We start from the raw sequence: 24,266 nt of genomic DNA, 5'->3' as shown, positions 1-24,266 counted from the left end.
CTGCTTTCCCACCAAAACTCTGCCACTCCCACTAAGTTTGGGGGGGAGAAATGCAATGACCGTGAATGGGTCCATGCTGGACCAAAAATAGCACATGATAAGTGATTTTTCTCTCTCACAGTGTGTGCAATTTCTTCTGTTTAAATTATTTTGAATTTATTGCTTCCTTGCTTTAAGAAAATTTGATTTTATGATGCAACATGAGTCTTTTTCTTATTTAAACAAAATTTACAAATTAACTTAAATTAAATTGTGAAATTTTATGATGTAGAAATGACAAAGCTAATTACGTGATCAATTTTATGTGAAGTTTCTCATTTTTTATAAGTGAATAAAGTGTTTTTTTAATAAAAAAAATTTATATAATTGTGTGCAAAATAGGCTTAAATAGACTAGGTCGAATATTACATAATAGAAAGGGGAAATGCAGAGACCTTAATAGATCAGGAAATAATGCCATAATTGGTCAGGGAATCAGATGGAATTACCTGTACAGACCCTGGAATTAGTACAGCCAAAAATAGCAATATTGATGAGATTTCAATTTTGTTTTTATATCACATTAATTAAGATAGCAGCCATACTAAACATGTCACACAGGAAATTTTTAAACACAGATACATATAAATAACATAATTACAAAAAAAACTGTTATTTGATTATATGTTATGATCTTGGTCTATCATTGTATTAGGTACTGGTATTAACTGACTAGGATTCAATCCAATAACATAGTACTAATAATAAAGCTAAATTTTTTCTTCATCTATAATAGTGATTTCCAAAGTGGGCACTACTACTACTATGGAGGACAGAAGACACATGGGGGATGGAAGACAAGGAGGGCAAAAATCCATTTTGAAACAAACAAAAAAAAAAAAAATATAAGAAAAATATGCTTATATTTGTGGTAGTCCAAAAAGTTTGTGAAACACTGATCTAAAATAATGAAAGATAGAACTGAGTCAGAATTAACTATTTCCATAGTTTAATTATGCTTCTTGTATTTTGGCCTGCATTTTATTTCATCTCACATAAAATAACTTTCAGTACTTAATATGATTTGAATCTTTCTAGTAGAGATATTAGTCTCGCTATACTTTTTTTTTCCTATGCAGGAATAAATGCATTGTTTTAAATTTGTACTACTATTTTTGAAATAACTTGTGTGATTTTTATTAGTAATAGTCTAAATTAATTTAATTGCTAAAAATTTAATTGTGGTTTTCTGTTTTTTTAACTGTTCTTAAAAAGTTGGAAAGAAACAGTTGTATGGATAACCACAAAAACAATTGGAAATTGCCGACAGTTCATTGTGAGATATGAATGAACTGTGCGATGTTTCCATACAAATTTAATGAGAGTTGTATTTAAATATGAATGTTATAAGAATTTGTAAATATATATGTTTATATAATATATATATTACTTAGTTTCTAATTATTAATTATAGCATAATATTAGCCCAATTAATTATGGCAATTGTTTGGCTTAGTATTTATAAATATATTTGAATTTTGACTACACCAATAAGAAAAATTTAATCTGAACAATCTTAATTATTAAATAGTAATGTCAAATATCTTCAGGCTAAAGTTTAATTACCTAATATTTAAATTTGGACTACAGATAATTGTTACCATTTGTAAGCACTTCTGATTATTGTGGTAATAAACAACAATTATGGTTATATAATTGTCTAAAATTGATATACATTGAATTCTTTCTAATTTAAATACAGTAGAGAACCGAAAATCGGAATCAATTGGGGACTGGGGTTGTTCAGATTAGAGATTTGTTCCGATTACGGTCTATGTACGAAAAAATATATTAACCTGTCCGATGTTCAAATTTTTCTCCGTTGCGTGTCGCTTTGTGTTGAATTTTTGTCTATTTTAAGCCTAACGAAAATTTTTATAATAATAATCGAGGCTATCGTATCGTTAAAAATTATTTCTTTATTTTGTACAAACAAAATAAATATATTGAAGAATATAAAAACATGAAAATTATACTTTAGAAGTAAATTTAGTATCAAAAACGTTCGATTCAGCACGACACAGTCCGACTGAAAATCATGCCGATTACCAGGGTGCCGATTTACGACTCTCTACTGTACCACTTAATCTATTAATAACAGTAACAAATACTGTACATATTTTAAATTCCAGCTAAACATTGTAGTATTCTACTTAAAAGTCATACATTAAACTTTCAGTATAAAGAATCTGTTTTCCTATACTATACTTAATCTGAAACAATTTTGTTTATTTGCAATTAAATGCTCCAGTCAAAAACAAAAGAAAATAATGGGCTATTTTTTAAAATCATAATGAATTGTAAAATTAACATACACCAAGGTCTCACTTTGTTGTTTTTCAGTTTGTGTCATTAAATAATTTGTATCAAAATTTTGTTTAGAGTTTGTAAAATTTCCATTTACATCATGTGATATTGCTAGCAATCACTGATTCATAACTAGGTGACATTGAGCACTATGTAGACTAGCCTTCCCTGAACATGCCCTTAATTAAAGTATATATGGATGATATTAACAAGTTAAAATAGCATTTTACTCATCAATCGCACACCGCGTTAAATAAACAGTAACTTCTCACCAAAAAACCAACAACGGTGCGTTATCAGATGTAATTACAATTTTTCACAAACGTTTTCGAACATAAAAGTTCTTCATCAGGTGAAAAACGGACAACTTATACAAAAAACGTTCGATGGAACAGATTTTCGAAAGATCTGTTCCATCGAACGTTTTTTGTATAAGTTGTCCGTTTTTCACCTGATGAAGAACTTTTATGTTCGAAAACGTTTGTGAAAAATTGTAATTACATCTGATAACGCACCGTTGTTGGTTTTTTGGTGAGAAGTTACTGTTTATAAAATAGCATTATTTGTTTATTTCTTTGAAATATGATTTTGTAATTTTTCAAATGTGTTATAGACAGCTTACAATAAAATTTTAATGTTAAGTAACTTTATAATACTTTTTGTACTTGTTACATCTTTCTTGTAATACTGACAGTTTTTTAGAATTTTGCTTTGTGATCTTATTGAATATGTAAAAATGTATTGTGCACATTTTGAAAGTGGCCACAACATGAAATTAGTGTTTTGGATAAATCTGAGAAACTAGAATGTATTGTGGTTGATTTTTTTTTTTCTTCTTATTGAACATTTTTATTTGAGCTTAACATAGTCACTAGTGAAAAGTGCATATCTGCTGGTAGAATTACCAAAAAGTTGAAGAAGAGTATTACATTGTAAATTAAATTAGAAATGCAATACTGAATAGTAAAACACTCCAAAAAACCTGAAAAATTGCATTATCCTCTTTAATTTCTCATGTTTTTGGCTGTATTTAACCGATGATCTTCAGGATAAACTTACAAAATGAACATTGGTTGTATTTTGAATAGAACAAAAAATTTAAAACATCGGAGAATAAATAATTTAAATGTTAGCTCCAGACCTTATAAGTTACATTTTGTTTATGAGTTTGTTTATTGTATTTTTGTATCTCAAAAATATTTTACATACACACATTTTTTGTTTATTTTTGAGTTTTTGTGTGTTGTTTTTGAGTTTTTTATATATTGCATTTTCGTAACTTATAAGGCTTAGTGCTAACATTTAAATTGTTTATATAATTATTCTGCAATGTATTAATTTTTTGTTTTATTCAAACTCAACCATTGTTTGTTTTGTAAGTTTATCCTGAAAAAAGTTAGTTAAATATGACTGAAAAAATTAGAGATTAAAGTGATTAATGCCATTTTTTTTTTTTTTTCTAACTGTAGTTTGATACTTGTATACAAACATATTCAGTAAGACCTCATTTAACGCTACCTCGATTAACGCTGATTTGATATAACGAGGTCTGCTCAAAGCCTAAAAATAGCTCAAAATTTACACTGATTCAAATTATTGCGGCATTTCATTGATTCGTATGTAATACAATTATTCCCAAACACGAACCAATCAGAAAAAGGTGGCAATTTGTCATAGTGCTGTATTTTCCTTAAATCTATGTTTGGTGCAATTTTGGAAAAAATATAACATCATGGATGCCATAGGAAATATTGATTTCGCTTGGCAAGAATTAACTGATAAATGCATGAATGGAGTGTGGAAGAAGTTATGGCTGGAGGTATACAAGAATTCTCAATGAGAAGAGCCTATCCACTATATTGTTAAATTGACCAAATTGTCAACCAAATTAATACAGCAGAACTAGGAGATGTAGATGAGCAGGATATTGAGGAGTTACTGCAGATTTCTGGTGAAAGCCTTATCAACAAAAACCTTCAAGAACTGGCAGAACAAGAAATTCATGTAGAACTGGAAAATAATGATTCTGAAAACAAAAAATCAAAAGAACTTGTTACAGATTTCCTTACTAAAAGTTTGGTAATGATAACCGAAATCATTGATTAAATTGTAGCGAATTATCCAAATTTTGAAGAGAATCCAAAAGCAAGATGAGGCGTTTTGGATGCGATCTTTTGCTAATGCCATTTGCTTAAGGAAAGAAAAAGAAAGTGACAAATGACACTAGACGACTTCATCGCAAAAGAATCAAGAATTTCAGAAGAGCCAGGACTTTCATCACAAAAAATGAACTTTATATTTCTGTGCACATATGTTTGTGTGTTATGTAAAATATATTATTATGCAAATTAATATAAAAATAACTTAAAATTAAAGTAAAATTGTTTATTTTTGATTGTGTGTTCCCCCTTTCCCTATTTACTCTGTTGTTAAAATGACCTTATTTAATGCTGTTTCATTTAGCGCTTTGTCATCTAGGAACGTATCCCCGCATCAAGAGGGGTCATACTGTATATAAATGAACATCTGTAAACCTGATAGTATATTAATGCCAAAGTGGCAGTAATACAACCCAATCTAATCTGGCAATCGTTTGGCTTTGTATGATGCTTGTTTAATTTTTTCACACTTCTGTTGTAAACAGAAGTGTGAAAAAATTTATGGCACTGCAGGCTATAATACTTATGGCAAAGTTTCTAAAAATTAGCAGAGACTCATGCAAATGCTTATTGAAAAGTTGCAAAACCTAGTGCTTTGTCACAAGAGAGCTGTCTAAAACTTTGACTTTTAATTAATTAATAGGTATTATCTTTTTATGTCAGAAATTTGTAGGTAGAGGATAAAAAGTCAAGAATATATTGTTTTTAATAAGCAAAAAAAAATTTGTAGCATTGACATAAAAAGTGCTACAAATTTTCTTCAAAATTAGCTCAATTGTGTGAAATTGCTGGATCTACCATCTTGCTTGATATTTATTCAAAATCATTCATAATTGAAGAGCTTATTTCCAAAGTGATGTATTTCCATTTTTTTTTTTTTTTGTTTAGTTCATAGCATCAACACATTGATAATATGCTTCTCTAGAGTGCTATAATATTTTTTTTCCAAAACAGGTGTTTTTTCTGTTGAAAAATGTATAAAAAAAATTGGTTTTTTTTCAAATGTGATGTTTTTTGTTTTGTTTTTATTTCTGAACTCGCATTTCCATAACAGCCAATTATAAAAATGTGTATTGGTCACATGATTATTTCACAGTAATGACTGCTTTCTGAAGTGCAAGTGCTATTGTGTTTGATTTTCTTAATTTTTCTTTAATAATGGCCACATTTTCTGAAGAAGTTCAAAAAGCATTTAGTTGATAATCTAGAAAGAGGTTGCATCTTATTTTGTAGAAATTTTCATAAGAAAAATCCAAAAATCAAGAAAATTTATTTGTTTTGTGATGGATGAGGTGCACAAAGCAAAAATTACACATTATTAGTAATGCTAAGTAAACTTTCAGATATGTATATAGTGTAATTTTTGAGATTACATATCTGGTGCAGAGTCACAGTTATTTATCCATAGATAGGGCTTTTGGAAGGGTGGAAAAAACGTTTAGAAAAACTGAACTGCTTCCTTTACCTGTTAGACTACAATAAAATTTTTGAGTGTATAGGACAAATACATATTCTTGGTAAAGACTGGCAACTTGGTAATTGGAAACTTTCAATTCATTCACACATTAAGTCAAAAATGGATTTTAGTGGAGTTTCTAATGGTACTGATAAGGAGGAAACATTTGAAGTTAGCTATAGCTGGTTTGAGCACTTCAAGGCTTTCACAAATTTACATAGCATTTCATTAAAGGACAAAGCAGCCAGTGTGGATATAGCAGTTAAAGAACATTTCTGAGAAGAGCTGAGTGTGATAATCAGTGAAGATACATCTAAACAAGTTTTTAACATAAATGAGACTGCCTTATTTTAGAAATGTCTATCAAATAATGCCAAAACAGAAAAATCTGCATCAGAATTTAAACTCCAGTAAAGATAAACTAATTAATTTTAGGAGAAGCAAATGAATATTTTCAATTTAGAATTCTTACATGTCATTTAGACAATTCTAGAACTATAAAAGGATTTAAAATAATGTAATGTAAAAAAAAATAATTAAGCTCTCTTATCTAATGGATTACTGTATTTACTTGTATATAATATGAGGTTTTTATTTATTTATTTATCACTGCTATAAATTCCAAGGTCATCCTATATGCACGAGCAAAAGATTATACTTATTTTTGCAAATAATTTTTGTGATCTGTGTATTTGCATTTTTTACCGGATGCTTACCCTCTTGTATTTAAAAACATAAGTATTTTATCTGGGTTGTTTGAATCATTCTTGTATATCATCAGGAATAAAGATGAATAGCAATAGGAAAAGCAAAGCTTTTGAATTGAATTCCAGATTGAAATTCCAAAATCACACGGGAGCCTGATATAAGTTTTAATCCATTTCCACATGAAAACAGATGATTATTCGGAAATCAGAATTCGAAGAAACTCATGAGTTTAATCAACGGAGAGTGCATTCTACTGTTAAGAATTGGCAAAAAAAAGTTCTCAGTTGTCCCGCTTCACATGAACAAATTATGCTTCAACTTTACAAGATTTTTTTCTTAAAGTTTAAAATGTTAGTAATTTTTGCGGGACAATGTGTGCATTTATGTTCATTTGATGTTTTACTTGTGATTAAATGAAATAAAATTAGAATTGTATTAATAAATCTAATTATTTTGATTTTTAAAGTCACACCTCATTCTATATGTGAGGTTGTCTTATATTTGAGTAAATATGATAATTTTTTTACATATATATATGTTTGTGTAAGCTTAAAAATCTGCATACAAAGGTGGTCTCTTACTATAGAAATGAAAAAAAGAACTCTGTGTATGGTACTTTTATATTATTTACTTCTACTATACATGCAACTTTCAGTAGATTTTTTTTTTAAGTAAATGTCTTTGGACAGTACATGCTTTGTTATTAAAGTTGCCAGCTCTCTAAGAGTTTATTTCAGTTTTTACCCACAACAATATCAAAATGCTGTTGTCTATTTTGTCTCTTTTAATACATAATGCTATCTTGTTGATTAAATACAGGAAGAATAGGTCTCAATTAGGAGCCTGAAATTTTAACCTGGCTCCTGAAATTTAGTTGCCAATTTTCCACAAATTTGCTTCATGAAGGGTTAAACAAGCTCAAATTCAGTAACACAATCTTCCAATAAAATAGAATGTTGGAGTTTTCCAATTTTTTTTTAAACAGCTAACAAATCAATAAGAGATTCACAAAAAATAATAGAAATGTTAGAAAATTACATCTAATACCAAGGTTTTCTTGCATGAAAGTTCCGAAATAACATGTTAAAAGAGATTTGTGTGGGAAGTAAAATCTTGAAAACATGATCCAGTGAGAATGATACTAATGAAATTGTTTTTAAAAGAACATTAATATAGTTTGCATTCACTATACTTTTACTTTTTTGTTTATATTAAACTTGTATTTAATTAACATGTAAGGCATATAATGTCACTGTAAAGAATGAATAGAACACCTTTTTAGATATCTAGCAATGAACTTTTATTAATGCTTTCAAGCTAGTTTATATATAGTTCTTCACCAGGTTTAAACTTACACATTAAGATTACAATGAAGGAACACTGGTGTAGTTTCACACACTTGCAATTTTGCAAGTGTGTGAAATTACAGACATTAATACAACAAACTAAAATATGAAATATATTAAAATAACAAATAGACATGTTAAAAATTTTTAGGAGCATTCAGAAAATAAAAATGCAAGGAGTAAAGATATAATTGGAAATAGCAAAATACTGAGAACATTCTCATTTAATATTCTGTTAAGTCATAATATTGAATAATAGAAAGATCAAAAGTTGAGACCCAGAAAGTGAAATCAGATAACTTAAAAAGAAATGCCATAAGTTTAGTTTGATGGAAGGTCAATAAGAGAAATGATATTCCCAATAAAGATGATGATAAAGATGATACAAATTTTTATCTGTATGAAAGTGAATGCAAAAAAAGACGTAGCAATTAATTTCTTGATAAATTTGTAAGTCATGATTTATTATTTATCTTGGATAATAATTTTAATCAGTTTGATGATTTAAATATATGTATTGGTACATAATTTAATACTTGATATTTAAAAATAAAATTGTTTTATTTTTTTTTTTAATAATTTGATGTAGCTTACAAAAGTGTTCTGTACGGATATTGGTTTGTCTTTTTTATGCTTTTAATTTAAAAAGTGTTTTTGAAAAGTAACATTAAATTTGTTGTTTAAGCTCTAGACAGTGTCTTTATTACTATCCCAAAAACATTGGAATTGTATAATTCTCAGCTCCTAATAACGTCAGTTGATTTTAAAATTATGTAATTTTTTTAAACTTTGGAGTTGATTAGACATATGATTTTAATTATTGAGTAGACAATATGTCTACATCAAGTTTAGCAGTATAGTTAGGCTCTGTATATTAAATAACAATAGATATAATTTTATTTTGTTTGTATATTATGGGAGATTTATTAAAATATATATTTAATTCTAAAAATCTTCAAAAAGAAAGGTATTTTTAAAAAAAATTACTTGATCTTTTTAAGTCCTTATTTTGTAACAGAAGAGATTTGCTTATACTAAATGCATTTCAAACACTGTTTTTGTACAGTTCCTCTTCAGTTGTTGAAGTAGATACACAGAGAACAAGTGGTACAATGTGAACACACTGTTTACCATACCAGAGTATGGAGATACAATTTAGTCGTGCATTATCAACTACTTTAATGTCATACCAACCCATGAAAATTTGCATACTGCCATTTACATTTTATTTATTTTAGTATTACCTGATGCTCTAAATTTTCTTTTATAGATTTGCTTTCTAGCTTTCTTTATTCACTATATTAATTTTTGAAATATCTATATTACAATTATTTTCATTTACCATGGCAAATTTACATATTTCAATCTAATCACTGCCAGGTGGTGGTTAATTCTTTTTTCAACTTTTCCTCTTCTATGTATATTTTCTGTTCTTGACACATGCATTTAATTTCATAGATAACTTCTAATTCTTGAAAAATATAAATTTTTACTTTTTTATATATATTAATTATTTTACTTAATTTATTCTTCATTATTGGTGCCAAAATAATTTACAATAAGCCAAACAACTATTAGATAACATTGGGCTACTTTTCCATGATTATATTTAATTAATTTCTAAATAATTTGACTTAGAGGGAGGCATTAGGCTCCATCTCTTATTAAATTTAATAATTATTACTACATTAAATAATTTAGAATATTCTGGAAGAAAAGAATCAGCCCAGAAGGACTCAAACCTGCAACTACCTGCTTACAATACCTAAGCCTCCAGTCTGATCTCCTCTTGTGGAGATTGGACTGGAGGCTTGGCTATCATAACTGGCAACGCATCTGCACAGTAAGCAGGAGTTGTGGGTTCAAGTCCTGCTCTGGGCCAATTCTTTTCTTTCAGAATATTCTAAATTATTTAATGTAATTATAATTATTAAATTTAATAAGAGATGGAGCCTAATGCTTCCCTCTAGATCAAATTATTTAGAAATTAATTAAATATAATTGTGGAAAAATAGCCTGATGTTATTTGCTAGTTGTTTGGCTTTTCACAAATATATCAGGCTTAGAGATGTTTATATATGCCAAAATAATTTGTTTTTCTTTTAATTTTCTAGTACAATTTTCAAAAATATTTTTAACATATGGAAAGGCATACTTGTTTACTTTTTGGGCTGCAATTTGAAAAAATTGTAGACCTATAAATTCCCACTGTCTGTCCTTTCTTAATCTTAAGAATGGAATTAGATAGATGAAAGTTGAGACCAGATATGGAAAGCATAGGAGCAGGAGGTTCTGATTAAGTTTATATGAACTTTCAGTCTGGACTGGAAGTCACATTATTTCAATTCAAAATTTTTCTCCAGAATGGAGTTAGTTAGATGACTGGCATTGTGAGGTTGCCGACTGGGTGCCGACTATGTCAAGAAGGTCAAGCGGTCCCGAAGGGTCGTATGTGGGCGATCGGCACTGAGACAGACTCTACGGTTACAAGAAACCGTTTATTTGACACGAAAGAAGCTTACAAGATTTCCGTGATCTTGGAAGTTCTAGGTCGGCAGCAGTCTCTGGGTCTTCCTCTCCTTTCGAATATAGTCTCATTTTGAAGGAGTGTCCCTAGGTCGCGAATGGCCAGTTCCCTCGACGACTCCGCGACTCCAGGACGATGCGGTCGACTTTCGTTGATGAAAAGATGTCGATCCGAGGTCGGGAGACGGAGACGAAGATGGGCACCAGACACACACACAACAATAGATCCGTCACTTGGAACTTTCGGGAGAAGAAACCCTCGCGTCCTTGAATTCTCAGGTTTTATCTGTTTTCCTCCGATTCCGCTTTCCGATTGGTCTCTTCTCGTCACCTGGTGACAATTCGAAACCTTTCGGGGGCGCGGGAGAGGTCAAAATCGAAGTTTAATTCGATTCCCACTCGGAGATAGACGATCTACGTTTCCCCATTGTTCTATTGTTTAAAAGTTTGCGTCGTTTTCTTTAAGAAACACTATTTCTACCTTCTATTTTTTTTCCTCTAAAAAAAATAATCTTTTTCTAAAAAGAAATGATTTTAACGCAAATTTCAGTGAGGTTCGGACCTATCCAGAGCCTCACAGCATGACACTAATGTTATCAGGAAAAGTATGATGTACAGGAACAAGACACTACTAAAATCAAGAGCATATATTTTAAATTTAATAAATTTAAAAAATCCTGCAGTGAGTTGTTTAACTTTTCCAGTAACTTTTGGTAATGCTGTTCATTGTGATATTTTGTTTTAAAATCTTTTTATATTTTTAACTACAGTAGAGTATCGATTATCCAACTTAATTGGGGACTGGGGTTGGTCGGATAACTGAAAAGTTGGATAACCGAAAAGTATGAAAAAATACATTATTAGTATAGTGTATTAGACCTGGTTTAAATACTAGCCTCCCTTTTATGGTCAAGCCAGTGCTGCCAGCTAAAACATGCAAAAATTTAACAAAAATAATATTAAAGTAGCCAAGACATAACCAAATATTGTAGCGCCACATCACTAGCGGACATTTGAATTTGCTGACTAGAACGCGGTCGGTTAATCGGAGGTCGGATAACCGATGCTCTACTGTATTGTAAAATAGCAAAAGGCTTAATTTTGAGGGTGGGGATGGGTTTTATAAAAAAAATTGTAAATGCTAATAACAATAAAATCATCATTAAGTGTGACCCTACTGGAGATACACATGACCACTCTACTCACCAAAATTTAATAGCATCAATCCTTAATACACAAACCTCCTTGCAAAATTTTAGCCATTTTTGACAAAAAACATGGGAGTTATTAAGCTTTAAAGAGAGTGAACAAAATTGTGCTCTCCCTACACAAACTAACATCCATACATGCAGAAAATACCCCTAAATTTTTTGCATTCTCAACATTTCATGGTCCCAAGTTCAAAAATGTAAAAAATCTTGGGGGTCATTTTTTTCACCAGTTGCCATACTTTCCCTCTATATATAAGAACTGAGAAAGTAATGTGATTAGAAATTGCAGCCCAACATTGTGATGATATCACAATAAATAATTTTCTTTTGTTCTTTAACATTATATTGATATTTAAAATATTCTCTCTCCCATTTTCTAAGCAAGTTATATGGGTAATCATTTATTAAAAACTTATTTTTCACTATTTATTAAGTTTTTCAGCACTTTCTTCATATGTGGTTCTTGTGTGTGTGTGTATTTTTTTGCAATTCCATAATTCTATTTTATACATATTCCTTAATAAAGCTTTCTTTTTGAAAGTTCTTAGAATTAAGTATATATTTTTAAATAGATATGATGATATAAAATTTAATTTTTGTCTGATTTTTAGTTTTATATATGTAATTTATTTTTAGATAATCAATATTTGATTTTTAAATTTCCAGAGCTGTTCTAGGATCAAAAGATCTTTTTCCATATGATAAATACAAACAAAAGTATGGGAAACCCCATAAGAGGAAACATTTTAACACAGGATTGTGGGAAATAGAAAATAATCCGACAGCATTACCACCTAGTCATATAGTAAGTAATTAATTTTAAAGAATATGTCTTTATTATTATTATTTTTTGATTGTTTAATCAACTAAATTTACATCTGGTACATAAAAATAAACTTTAGAGTTTCAAAAAGATAGTCTAGAGCAGTAGTTCCCAATCTGCTTGAACTAATTGTACACAGAGATTTGATGGTATACCAATGAACCAATATTGCATCAAAAGATGCTTATGTATAAACAAAATGTATTGTTAAAGATTTGTAATGTTCTTTTTTTATATAAGAAATGCAGAAATAGTAGTAAAAAGTGAATAAATGTTATCATTTTTAAATGATAACTTTGGAATTTTAGGTGTTACCTATATGAAAAGTTTGTGTCATACTGGTTGAAAATTACTTATTTAGACAAAGAAATTATCTAAAGTAAATTTTTAGTTTGTGTTTTGAACTTTCCCAATTAGTATTTTAGATTATGAAACTAAAGTTAAAAAAAACTAATTAGATAAATTAAAATTAAAATATTTGGTAAGTCTAGTATAGAAGTTCAGTATAAAAACATTTATTTAGTTTTTTAAATGTTACTCTAATTTAATTTTTGTTTTATTTTTTAAAATTTAAACACATTTTAATAATTCCAATAAAGAAAAGTTCTAAAAAACTTTTAAATCCAGCAAGAAAATTTTACTTAATGTTTTTGACTTCTTTAAAATTAAAGCCATTTTCAGGCAAGCCTTTTACAGAATTATAAAAATATGTAAAAAAATTTAAGCTAAATTCATTCATTAAAAAATTACACACATTATAAATATAACAAATATCGTAAGGCCCAATGAGTATATATAAACATCCAATGATCAGGCTACAATTTGGCTATTTTAAGTAATTAATACAAATTAATTTGCTATTGGAAGCGAAGGCTTGCTTGGAATCTGGGTGGCGCGACTGGCAAGCGGAGGCTTCGGGTTTAAGCCCTGCCCCAGGTAAGTTCTTTTCTTCCAGAAGGTTCTAAATTATTTAAATTATAATTATTAATTTAGTTAAGAGATGGTGCCTAATGTCTACCTCTAGTAGCAAATTAATTTGTATTAATTATTTAAAATAGCCAAATTGTAGTGTGATCATCTATGCGATCATTGGATGTTTATTACACACATTTTAAATAAACATTTAAAGTTATACAAGTACATATTATAATTTGTTGAAAGTAAACACGGTATACTCTCAATTATCTATACTAATGATGGTAAGGCAGTGCACAGATAATTGAGAATCGTGGCTATATACTGATTACTATACTAGGTCTGTTCAAAAAATAATCAAACTTTATTTATTTATTTTTTTTAATTTTTATTTTTCAAGATACAGATTATTGGTCCTTGTCCCCTTCAAAGTATTTCCCTCTCCTATTCACAAATTTATCCCAGTGGTGTTTCCACTTTGCAAAGCAGTAAGCTTGTTTCAGACTGTCCTTCAATGCTTGTGACAAATTTGTTTTAATGTCATCAATTGTGTTAAAATGATGTCCTTTCAGCACTGACTTTAATTATGGAAACAACAAAAAATCGTAAGGAGCTAGGTCTGGTGAGTATGGAGGCTGGAGAGGACAGTCATTTGATTTTGGCACAAAACTGGCAAATTGACAAGGCTGAGTCAGCAGGTGCATTGTCATGGTGAAGGAACTGTGAGTTGTCTTGCCACAACTCTGGTCTTTTTTTGCAAATTTTTTTTATGCAGTTGTTTCAAAACACCTGCGTAGTACTGACGGTTGACTGTTTGACCTTGAGGCAAAAATTCAAAGTGCACAACTCTGATTTTCTGAACATGAGTGTCATCAGTTGAGGTCGAGTTTCATCTTCAACTAATTGACGACCACTTTTGAATCAACATTCGAATCATTCATGACACTGTATACAATCTAGAGCAGTGTTCTGCAACCTTTTTCTACTTGTGGCACAACTATGACTTAACACGGCACACCAAAATGTTACTTTCCTCAAAAATATATATAATATGATACTATTAATAGAATTGTAGTGCCACTAACCTATTATTATTATTAAACAGACATCAACACCTGCGAGCAAATTTATTTTACATTTAATGTCTTAGAATACATAAAAATGCATGGCTTGTAATAAAGAATAAACAAACATTATCTTATTTCATCAGTGCTGCGGCAGAGAATGAAATACAAGCATAAGAAACACAGCAACTGTGATAAAAATATATAAATAAAACTTGAAAATTAATAGAATATGTAAAAGTTCACGTCACACCTTTCACCTTGTGACGGCACACCAGTGTGCTGTGGCACCCGGTTGTGGAACACTGACCTAGAGCATTGGCTCTATAAGCTTGATTCAAAAATTTAAATGTTTCTGTAAAAGTTTTCCCGCAAACTTTACATTGCATTGTTGCTCTCATAAATCACACATTGCAAAAATTGCCACAAACACTGAAACACCTTTCATTCAAAAAAACAATAACACAGGAACAAAATGAGATATCAACAATCTGAAAAAAGCAGCGTACTTGGTAGGTTATCACAAACATAGTGTTGTCAACTTCACAACACTAGGACACTGTTTTTGCCTAATTCAAAAAGATTGGTTATTTTTTGAACAGACCTCACACATTATTGTGGAACTAACAAAAAATATTCTATTGCTATAAATTTATAAACAACAATCTGGGGAAAAAAATCTTAAGTGGGATGGACTTTAAATTTTAGAAATTATTATTGATATAGTCCACTAATAAGTTATTTATGAACTCAAAAGAAAAAAGCTTTTCTTTTCAAACTTTATTCCTAATGACTATAATGGTGATATTATACTAAAATTCTGACATTTAAAAGTTTTGTAGAGAACTGCATACTAATACAGTTTAAAAAAATAATAATAATTTTATTTGCATTCTAGGAATTAAATATTTGTGTTTTTATATAATTTCATAAATTACTTTGACATTATATTTTAATTAATGATATTATTCTAATTAATGAATTATTGATTAATGTTAATCATTCTGTTAGTTATTTCTATGTTAGTATATAAATTATTTTTATGTTAGACACCAACCAAATGCTGAAATTCTATCGGACTATTCGGCATTTGGTTGGTGTCTAGCTTATAATATATCGGGTCTAGTGATGATAGTGAATCTTCATGAATAACATAAAAATATAAACATTTCATTAATACATTCACTTTTTGTTTGTAAATTTTGGACATTGCAACATATTTTGCATGTTCAGAATTTATAACTTCTTGTAAACTGGAAGATGACCAAAATTATCATCTATGTCTTTCAGTTTTGAAAAAGATATTACTAAAACATTGGTTTGGTGTATCACTATCTCTTTGTTAACACATTATTTTTAAAAATCTTGAAAATTTCAGTATGTTGCTGTCAAGTTCCTTGCTTACTATTATTTTTTGTGTGTGATTTTTCATTTATTTTTATAGTTTTTTTTGTAATTCTAATTAAATTGTATATAGTTGAGGTTATATTTGTAAATTATTATACAATTAACTTTTTTAGCTAAGGACTTGGAGATTATTTTTGTAAATTTTGTGTGAGCACAATGTAGAAAAATTCTTCTTGTCTAATTTTTTTTGGTCAGGTATGAAGCTATTAATTAATTCTTTAATTTCATGGTTTTTGGAAAATTATGATGTGATTTTTATAAGTAAATCTGATTGTATTGACGTGAATTGTATTTGTGTTAATTCTGTGTGCTGTCTGAGTTAAATATAAAATGCATAATAATAAAAATAATTAATATAAAAATGATAAACACATCATTAATTAAACATAAAATCAAAATAATTTGAGAACATATAAAAACACTAATATTTACATTCATTTTTATTAAAATTATATTTATTTTAGCAAATAATATGTATTTGTGTAATTTTGCAAGTTTATTTAAAATATATGCAATTTGTGGAATGAATTTTTTACATTTTATATATATTCAGAGAGAGAACTTGAAGATGGCTTTAAGCAAAATGAAAATATTTGTTGAATAAAATTTTTTTTGGCCTGTTTTGGAACATATCTTCAACTATAAACCTATTTGTTTAAATTTTATTTAAACAATTTATATAGTATTTATACTGTAATTGTATGTTCATGAAAAAATCTGATAAAACACTACATGCTATGTATGCAATTAGTCAATCTTGATTCATATTTTTAATTATTTAACCTTTAATCTGCAATCACATACACTTCTTTTTTAAACATGTATACATGCATAAGGTGGTAATTTTTCTGTTGATTTTTGTTTGTATAATTATGCTGCATAGAGTTGCTGTTCCTCAAATTTCATGATTCTGAAAAATCCTGTAATGTGTCTTCTCTTCACTTCCAAAATTTTAATGTCATATATTGAAATTTTATTTATAGAACAATGTCCTTGACTGTACTTCCATAGGGAACCCTTAAAACTTTGCAATAGCATGGGCTAATGTGAAACGAGTTCAGCTAGAAATAAATGACAGGAAGGCTGTCAGTTCTAGAAAATGATTTTTCTGTATTTTTCAGGATTGAAATAAAGCCATGAAAATATTTAAATGATTTAAGGTCATAGTGTCCCCACGTTACCTCAGCAACAAGAATTCAAGGTTGTAGGTGACTTGCAGACTGCCATGTCATTATTTCATACATAGCTGATAAACATTCATGATTAACTCTTGTAGCAATTGCGAAAGACTTCCATGATGTCATTTTTGATGATCTCAGATTATCATAAATGATGTCAGAGTGGGAAAGTTACCATGAATGCAAGCAGACATGTGAAAAAAATTATGGTCAATTGCATATGCAAGGTGAAAAATTTCTGCAGCAGTTTTTTGAGGGCCAGTGATAAGTGGAAACATTTTTTAGTTAGATGGATAGCACATATCATGTTGATATTATGAAAGCACATTTAACAGTTTGGTGAAAAACTAGTAGGTGCAGAAAATTGCTGCTTTTACAAATGATCACAGGGTAATACAGTAGAGCGTCGTTTATCCAAAAGCCGATCAACCGAAACATCGGTTAACCGAAAGCTTTCTAGTTGGACTGTGTCGTGCTGAATCAAACATTTTTGCTACTAGATTAACTTCTAAAGTATAATTTATTTTGTTTGTACAAAATAAAGAAATAATTTTTAACGATACAATAGCCATGATTATTATTATAAAAATTTTCGTTAGGCTTAAAATCGACAAAAAATTCAACGTGAAGCGACATGCAATGGAGAAAAATTTTAACATGGGATCGGTTAATATATTTTTTCGTACATAATCAGTTATCTGAAAATTAAGTTATCCAAACAACCCCAGTCCCCAATTGATTTGGATAAACGATGCTCTACTGTACTAGCATGTAGTTGCCGTTTCTACAGCATTAATTATATCTTTATTACTTATTTGTGGTGATGTAGTGATATTTTTATCATTATTGTAGCTTATACAGCCAAAAATTATTTTCTAACGTTTAAATATTTCAAAATTTAAAATAAATTTAAATATATTATTTGACTCTTTCCATATTCAAATGGTACTAGTCAAAAGTCTGAGGAAGACCATGAGTATGGTCGAAAATGTTAGTTTTAACTAAAATTTGTACTTACTAGGATATAAAAAAGGTTCTAGTGTGTTGATTATCCTTCCCAGTGATTATCTGAGAAGTTGTTTTATTTTATTTTTGTAATATATTTGACAATATACATGCAAGATAGTATTTAAAGTCATGAAGATTAAAATGCTGCATTTTTCTCTTGATATTTTCCCCTCACTTTGTTAAGTTGTGTGTATAATTAACTATTGTAGAATTTAGTTTTAATGAATTGATTGGGCTGCTGAAAATCATCTGTTGTTCAGAGAATTCGTTATATTGCAAACAGCAGATTTCCCACACACCCAGAAAAATAGCTGTTGAAAAAATTATTCTTTAATCCCCCTACATATAAGAAACATCTGCACTTGAAATTATTCCATCCCTTGATCTCTATTTTTTATTCTATAGAAACATGTGTGTTACAGGATCATATATTATGCCTTATGTGTGTACAACCAAAGTTGATAGAAACTGTATATACTGTAAGCACAAAAAGAGGCAAATTACATATGCTCGTCAGCACTTCACTTGACTTCAAGATTTGTTTAAAAAAACTTGTCCATTTTAGTTCGTTTTGATGCCACTTTTCTGCCTATTGAATACAACAATTGCTTGATGTTAACAATGTTATTATACAGACTGTTTGTTAATGCTGAAACTCATCAGGAAGGTTTTCAAAACTTGGAAACACACTATGGCCTTGTTAAATTTTGGCACTACACTTAGAACAGCATCAGAATGTAAACTAGGTGATTACTTCTCAATTGTATCAACCTACTTAACTCTTTGTACAATTCTTCAATTGTACATATTCCAGATGTAACATCTGCATAATTGAACTCTACAAATTCTTGGAAACACCCAAATATTAACTAAACATTGAAAAAAAAGAGATGTTTACAATAGATGGAAAAAATTGTTTTGTGTTATGGATTTGCTGAAAGGAGGCAAAATTACATTGATTTGGAAGAAAATCTGTTGTTTCAAGAAATTATTGTTCTGCAATCTGTTAATGAGATTCTACTGTGTGTGTGGGGTTATGGGTTATATATGCATGTATCAGATTACTGCTGTCTTTAGCAGTTTAGCCTTAATACATATATGTACAGATTGTTTCATATGTTTTGATCAGGCAATGCTTGGTACTCTGACAATCTGAATGTTTTATAAAGTTAGAAAACTGCTTTTTGGTAATGCACAGTGACCTTGTCATATCATTAAACAGTCAATGTTTCCTTCTTTAAGTATATAGACTGGTCCCTATTACTGCACATTTTTACAGCCCAGTCACGATTCAGGAAACAAGATATAGTTTTAAATAACTAAATAAAATAAACAATTTAAGAAAGAACAATCACTAAGACCAAAAAAATTATAATTTAAAATAATAAGAGAGCAAATTTATGAATATATAAATATTTTACAAAAATTCATGAAGTTATTGATTTTACGAAAATTTGCTCAAAGATTAAATTTAACCTTATTTGCTCAAAAATAATATATTAAATTACTTAAATTGCATATACACCCAAACCTTGTTAATACAAAGTTGAAAAACTTAAACATTTACACTTTGCTTAATATAAATCTCATTACTATAAACTTTTCAAAAACTTAATGATCATACCATCAAAATGATAAAAGCCAAATTTTCTCTATTATTTCACTTTATTTTTTTAAACCTATCGAAACAAGATAAAACAAATTAATTAAAACTTGGTTGTTCTAAACACACACTTTATTGAGATACTACATTAGCTTGAAGAAAGAAAATATGTACTCATTTGTTACGTAGGTACAAAGTTGGTAGAATTAATGATTAAAAGCTGCTTGATATAACATGCTAACCTAGCTGCCAAATTGAATTTGTAGCCAGATATGAGTAAAACCTTACTTATTTAAAAATAACTTATTTGTTTAGATTTTAAGGGAAACAATTTATGTTTAATTTTCAAATTATGAACTAAGTACAGTATTTAATATTGTTGTTTAGTTGTTTTGCTATTTTTGTCATTAAAACATTAAAAATAATAACTCTTCATAAAACTACAGATTTTTAGTTGTTTTCCAATGCATGTCATTGGAAAACAGAAGTTAATATGATTGGGGAAATATTCAATTAAAAATATAATTTTATGAATAGTTATTTTTATTTCTTAATCCTATTAACTTCTGTTTTCCAATGCACAGGTCAATTGGCTTGACTAATCATTCAGCATTTTTAGTTTATGAAGTGCTGACTATAAGAAAGAAAGTGTAATTTTTTGGAGTGAACATCATTGAAATGGCTTATGCTTGCATTGTCAATGATAACAATAACATTGATTTCATAAGATTGTGACCAGTGTTAAAGTTGAAAAATATGCCCCTACTCATGATGTGGCTTGTGCATTACTGCTTTGGCTTGTATAACTTTGGGAAAGCTGGAAGCCATGTTCTTTGTATTAAGCAACATATTATGATTGATATTGAATTCGAGTTGCCATGATACACTTTGTATTAACATTTTAACCAATATTTTGTAAACCAAACTCATTAACATTGAAATGTCTATCTACATCCACAGGACTTTGATTAATGCAGACTTTTCATAAACTAATAAAGTAATAACAGAGTTTGACTGTATACATTTACAATTAAAATAAGTATTACACAAATGAAGAAAGACATTGAACATGTCTAAAAACATTAGGATGTATTGTACCAAAATTTTGGTGGATGTAATAGTTGTTTTATTAATGAAATCCAGCTAAAAAGTTTGTGAATATTTACAATTAAAATAGAAATCTTGTAAGTAAGAGATTTTTTTTATTTTTTAATGCTTTTCAGACAATGTTATAAAATGTTACATAAAATATTTATTTTTAAAAATTTAAAGTAGAAATATTTACTTTAATATGAAATATTGATGTTTTAATATTTTTGATTTTAAACAGATGACAGAAACTGAAAATAATGAAGAGAAAGAAGAAGTAGAAGTCGAAGAAGAAGCAGCAGAGGAAGAGGAGGAGGAGGAAGATGCTCCTAATAGTGATGATGATGCAAAACTTGTAATTGATGAACATCCTGCAAAAGACAATGTAATTCATATTTAAGTTAAGCTTTTTTTTTAAAAAAAAATGTTAAATTTTTAATATAATATCAATGTACTAATGTTTTCTGATCAGTATTGTAGATTGTAATAATACTATTCCATTATCATATTTCCTTTATTATTAGGCATTTATTAATTATATAATGCAACATAGATTTATAATAATTTAATATCCTATGCTTATACATCTGTAGCCCTATAAACTGTTTTTTGTTGATGGAACTTGTTTCTACACCATGTGATTTGAATTCAGTGTTTTCTTAGAACAATCCATTTGGTTAATGGATTTGTTCTGGTGTGTATGTACACTGTACATACAGTACATACCAGGAAAAAAATATATACCGTATTTTACGGACTATAAGACGCACCTTAATTTTTGAACAGTTTTTTAAAAAAAACCTATAAGACGCACCTGAATTTTGGAGGCAATTTTTCGAAGAAAAAAGTGCGTCTTATAGTCCGTAAAATACAGTATATAGTTCATATGTTAAGGCTTATTTAACTTACATCAGAATACTAATTTTTCTTAGAAAAAATAGCCACAGTAGGTTTTAACATTCTGAACATTCAATATTACTGATGAAGACTTACATGAAATTCCTTTAATTTTGTAATAGTTTTAATTCCACTTTTGAGATGTCTTCATGTTTTTGTATTTAGATACACATTGAAGATTAAATGTTAAAGAAAGGCTGCATGCATAAGGCAGCAATTTTCATGCATAATTACACTGCATATAATTGCCATTCTTTGAATTTGACAATTCTGGAAAATATTGTGATGTATTGTCTCTGCACATGCCAATTTTCAAGATCATATGTTGCTTACTTTACGAGATACTGTTTTTGTTTATAGAACGTCCTTGATCTGGTCTCTCAAAACTTTGTAATAGCATAGGATAATGTGTAACAAATTCAGCTGGAAATAAATGACAGTAAGGCTGAAGTGTTTCTCTGGACCATAAAAATGATTTTTCTGCATTTTTTGCACAAAATATATCCACAAAAACATTTAAATTGAAACTAAATTCCATCTCAACCAAATGGAGTAATTGACTTTTAATGATCAATGATCCTTACAAATTTAAAAAGAGTCATTATAGAAAAATTTAAGTTTGTTATTTAGAAGCAATTTTACATATATTTTTTGCTGTACAGTGCAAAAATTTGTTATACAGAGAAGTTTGTAATATGGAAGTTTGACTGTGTTTTTTTGTTTTGTTTTTTATATTTATCAGTCTGTTAGCTATTGAAATTTTTATAAGTAGAATATTTTCTATTGTTTGGTGATAGGGAGTTATCTTTCAAGTATTTTTTATTACAACTCTTTTGCTAATATTTGATTTTTGCTTGTCTTTTTTTTTTTTTTTTTTAAATTATTTGTATTTAAAACAATGAAAAAGAAATGTGCATGCACTTGGGTATTCTGATGTAAAATATGGTGACTCAGATGCACTTTAATCCATATCTTGTAAAATGTTTAAAAAAGAGAGAATATATACTTAGTAAATTTGAGATGATGATGCAACAATTTGAAATATGACAAATGTCATATTTATAAGAGAATACTTCATATGAATAAAAAAACTATAAAATAAACATATTGTGTTATTGTATTCTCTAAATTGTTTGCCTAAAACAAGATCACTGGACTTTAGTGTTTTGTTATAAAAAAATATATACTAAAGTCCAGTGATTTTTATTAGTATTAATAATTTTATTATTTATTTATAATTATTAATAATAATTATAATAATAAATGTTTTCCTTTAAATAAGTTATAAATAAAATGGAACAATTAAAAATATTAAATTCTATAATAATAATATCATTTTGTGGTTTATTTGTAAATGAAAATTTTAAAAATTTCAATTCACTTGATAGCCTAAAATCCAGCAAAAGTTCTTTACTCATGCAAATGTTTTTGTCCACATTCCATTGGACATCACCAGGCTGTAAAAATGGAAAACGGAGCTTTGATGTTTGAAAATTTGAATGCACAGAGTTGTTGTTCATTGATTGGTAGAGATTTTTCTGATCTGGGCAGTCACTGATTGGAGGAGACAGTTCCTGTATGAATCTGTGGGAATTTTTTCTTCATCGGTTAGAGCAATGGTCGGCAACTGGTGGTCTGCAGACCATCAATGATCCGCGAGAAAATTTTGGTGGTTCGTGGAGAAATTTGGACATTGATCAACTGAAGGTTATGCAAAGTATTACAAAAGAAATGCAAAATGCTTAGTTGCTTTTTTCACTCATTGAGGGTTTTTATTCGAATCTAAAACCAAATACAAAGTGACTGCTATCAATAAATAATGAACAATAAAGAATATTGTGAGTGCGATAGTAGTCTTTTGTGGAAAAGCGCTAAGAATCCATAAACTTATTTCAAACAAGCAGCAATGAACTTTAGGCTTGTGTTAATTTGTTATAATTAAACATGCGAGTTTCATATTAATATAGTAAAATTGAACTTTTATGATCATTATTATACTACAGATTTTGTATCGTTTAAAAAAATTCATGATAGTGGTCTGCGGTATTCAAAATTGTGAGTTTAGTGGTCTGCGGTATTCAAAATTGTGAGTTTAGTGGTCTGTGAGGTCAGAAAGCTTGCCGACCGCTGGGTTAGAGAATGTGTGGTCATCCTTAAAGTTGACTGCCTTCTTATTTAATACTGCCTTGTATATTTCAAGCAGCTTAAGGTAGTGGAGTTGCTCCTTCTTGGATGTTCGGTGGAGGATGCTGATCTTATCAAAATGACTGCCACACTTGGGTCAGAAGCATAAGTTGATAATGTGATAGAACACCATCCCCTGGAAATTTCTGTTTGGTGTTCTTTTAAGTGGGAAGTGATATGTCTTCCAGTAGCTCCAACGTACTCCAATTCATTTCTGATTCTATAGTCAGTCAAGGGGATGGAGTATATTTTGCCAACAGGTGGGTCTTTGGCATTTCTAAGGAGAGAGATGTGTGGGCTCCTTTTGTAGGCCAACTTGATGTTATTTGTGCATGCTAACTTTTTG

At 29.0% G+C, this 24,266-nt stretch overlaps 1 protein-coding gene and 1 non-coding gene across 3 annotated transcripts in view; both read left to right on the top strand.

Annotated features, from left to right (window-relative positions):
* LOC136989085 (hepatoma-derived growth factor-related protein 3-like) overlaps positions 1–24,266 on the top strand; it is a 100,576-nt gene that overhangs the window by 28,773 nt on the left and 47,537 nt on the right. For both annotated transcript variants that reach the window (XM_067287179.1, XM_067287181.1), the window contains exons 3-4: positions 12,419–12,557; positions 21,081–21,224. In XM_067287179.1, the coding sequence (XP_067143280.1) occupies positions 12,419–12,557; positions 21,081–21,224 (283 nt within the window). The remainder of the gene's footprint in view (positions 1–12,418; positions 12,558–21,080; positions 21,225–24,266) is intronic.
* On the top strand, positions 1,221–1,353 carry LOC136989159 (small Cajal body-specific RNA 14). Its single transcript, XR_010882876.1, has one exon. It is a non-coding gene; the product is annotated as a small Cajal body-specific RNA 14 (non-coding RNA).

The sequence above is a fragment of the Centruroides vittatus genome, unplaced genomic scaffold (assembly GCF_030686945.1).
Source record: "Centruroides vittatus isolate TY-2023 unplaced genomic scaffold, ASM3068694v2 scaffold_435, whole genome shotgun sequence".
NCBI lineage: Eukaryota > Metazoa > Arthropoda > Arachnida > Scorpiones > Buthidae > Centruroides > Centruroides vittatus.
This window is presented reverse-complemented; position numbering and strand designations above follow the sequence as displayed.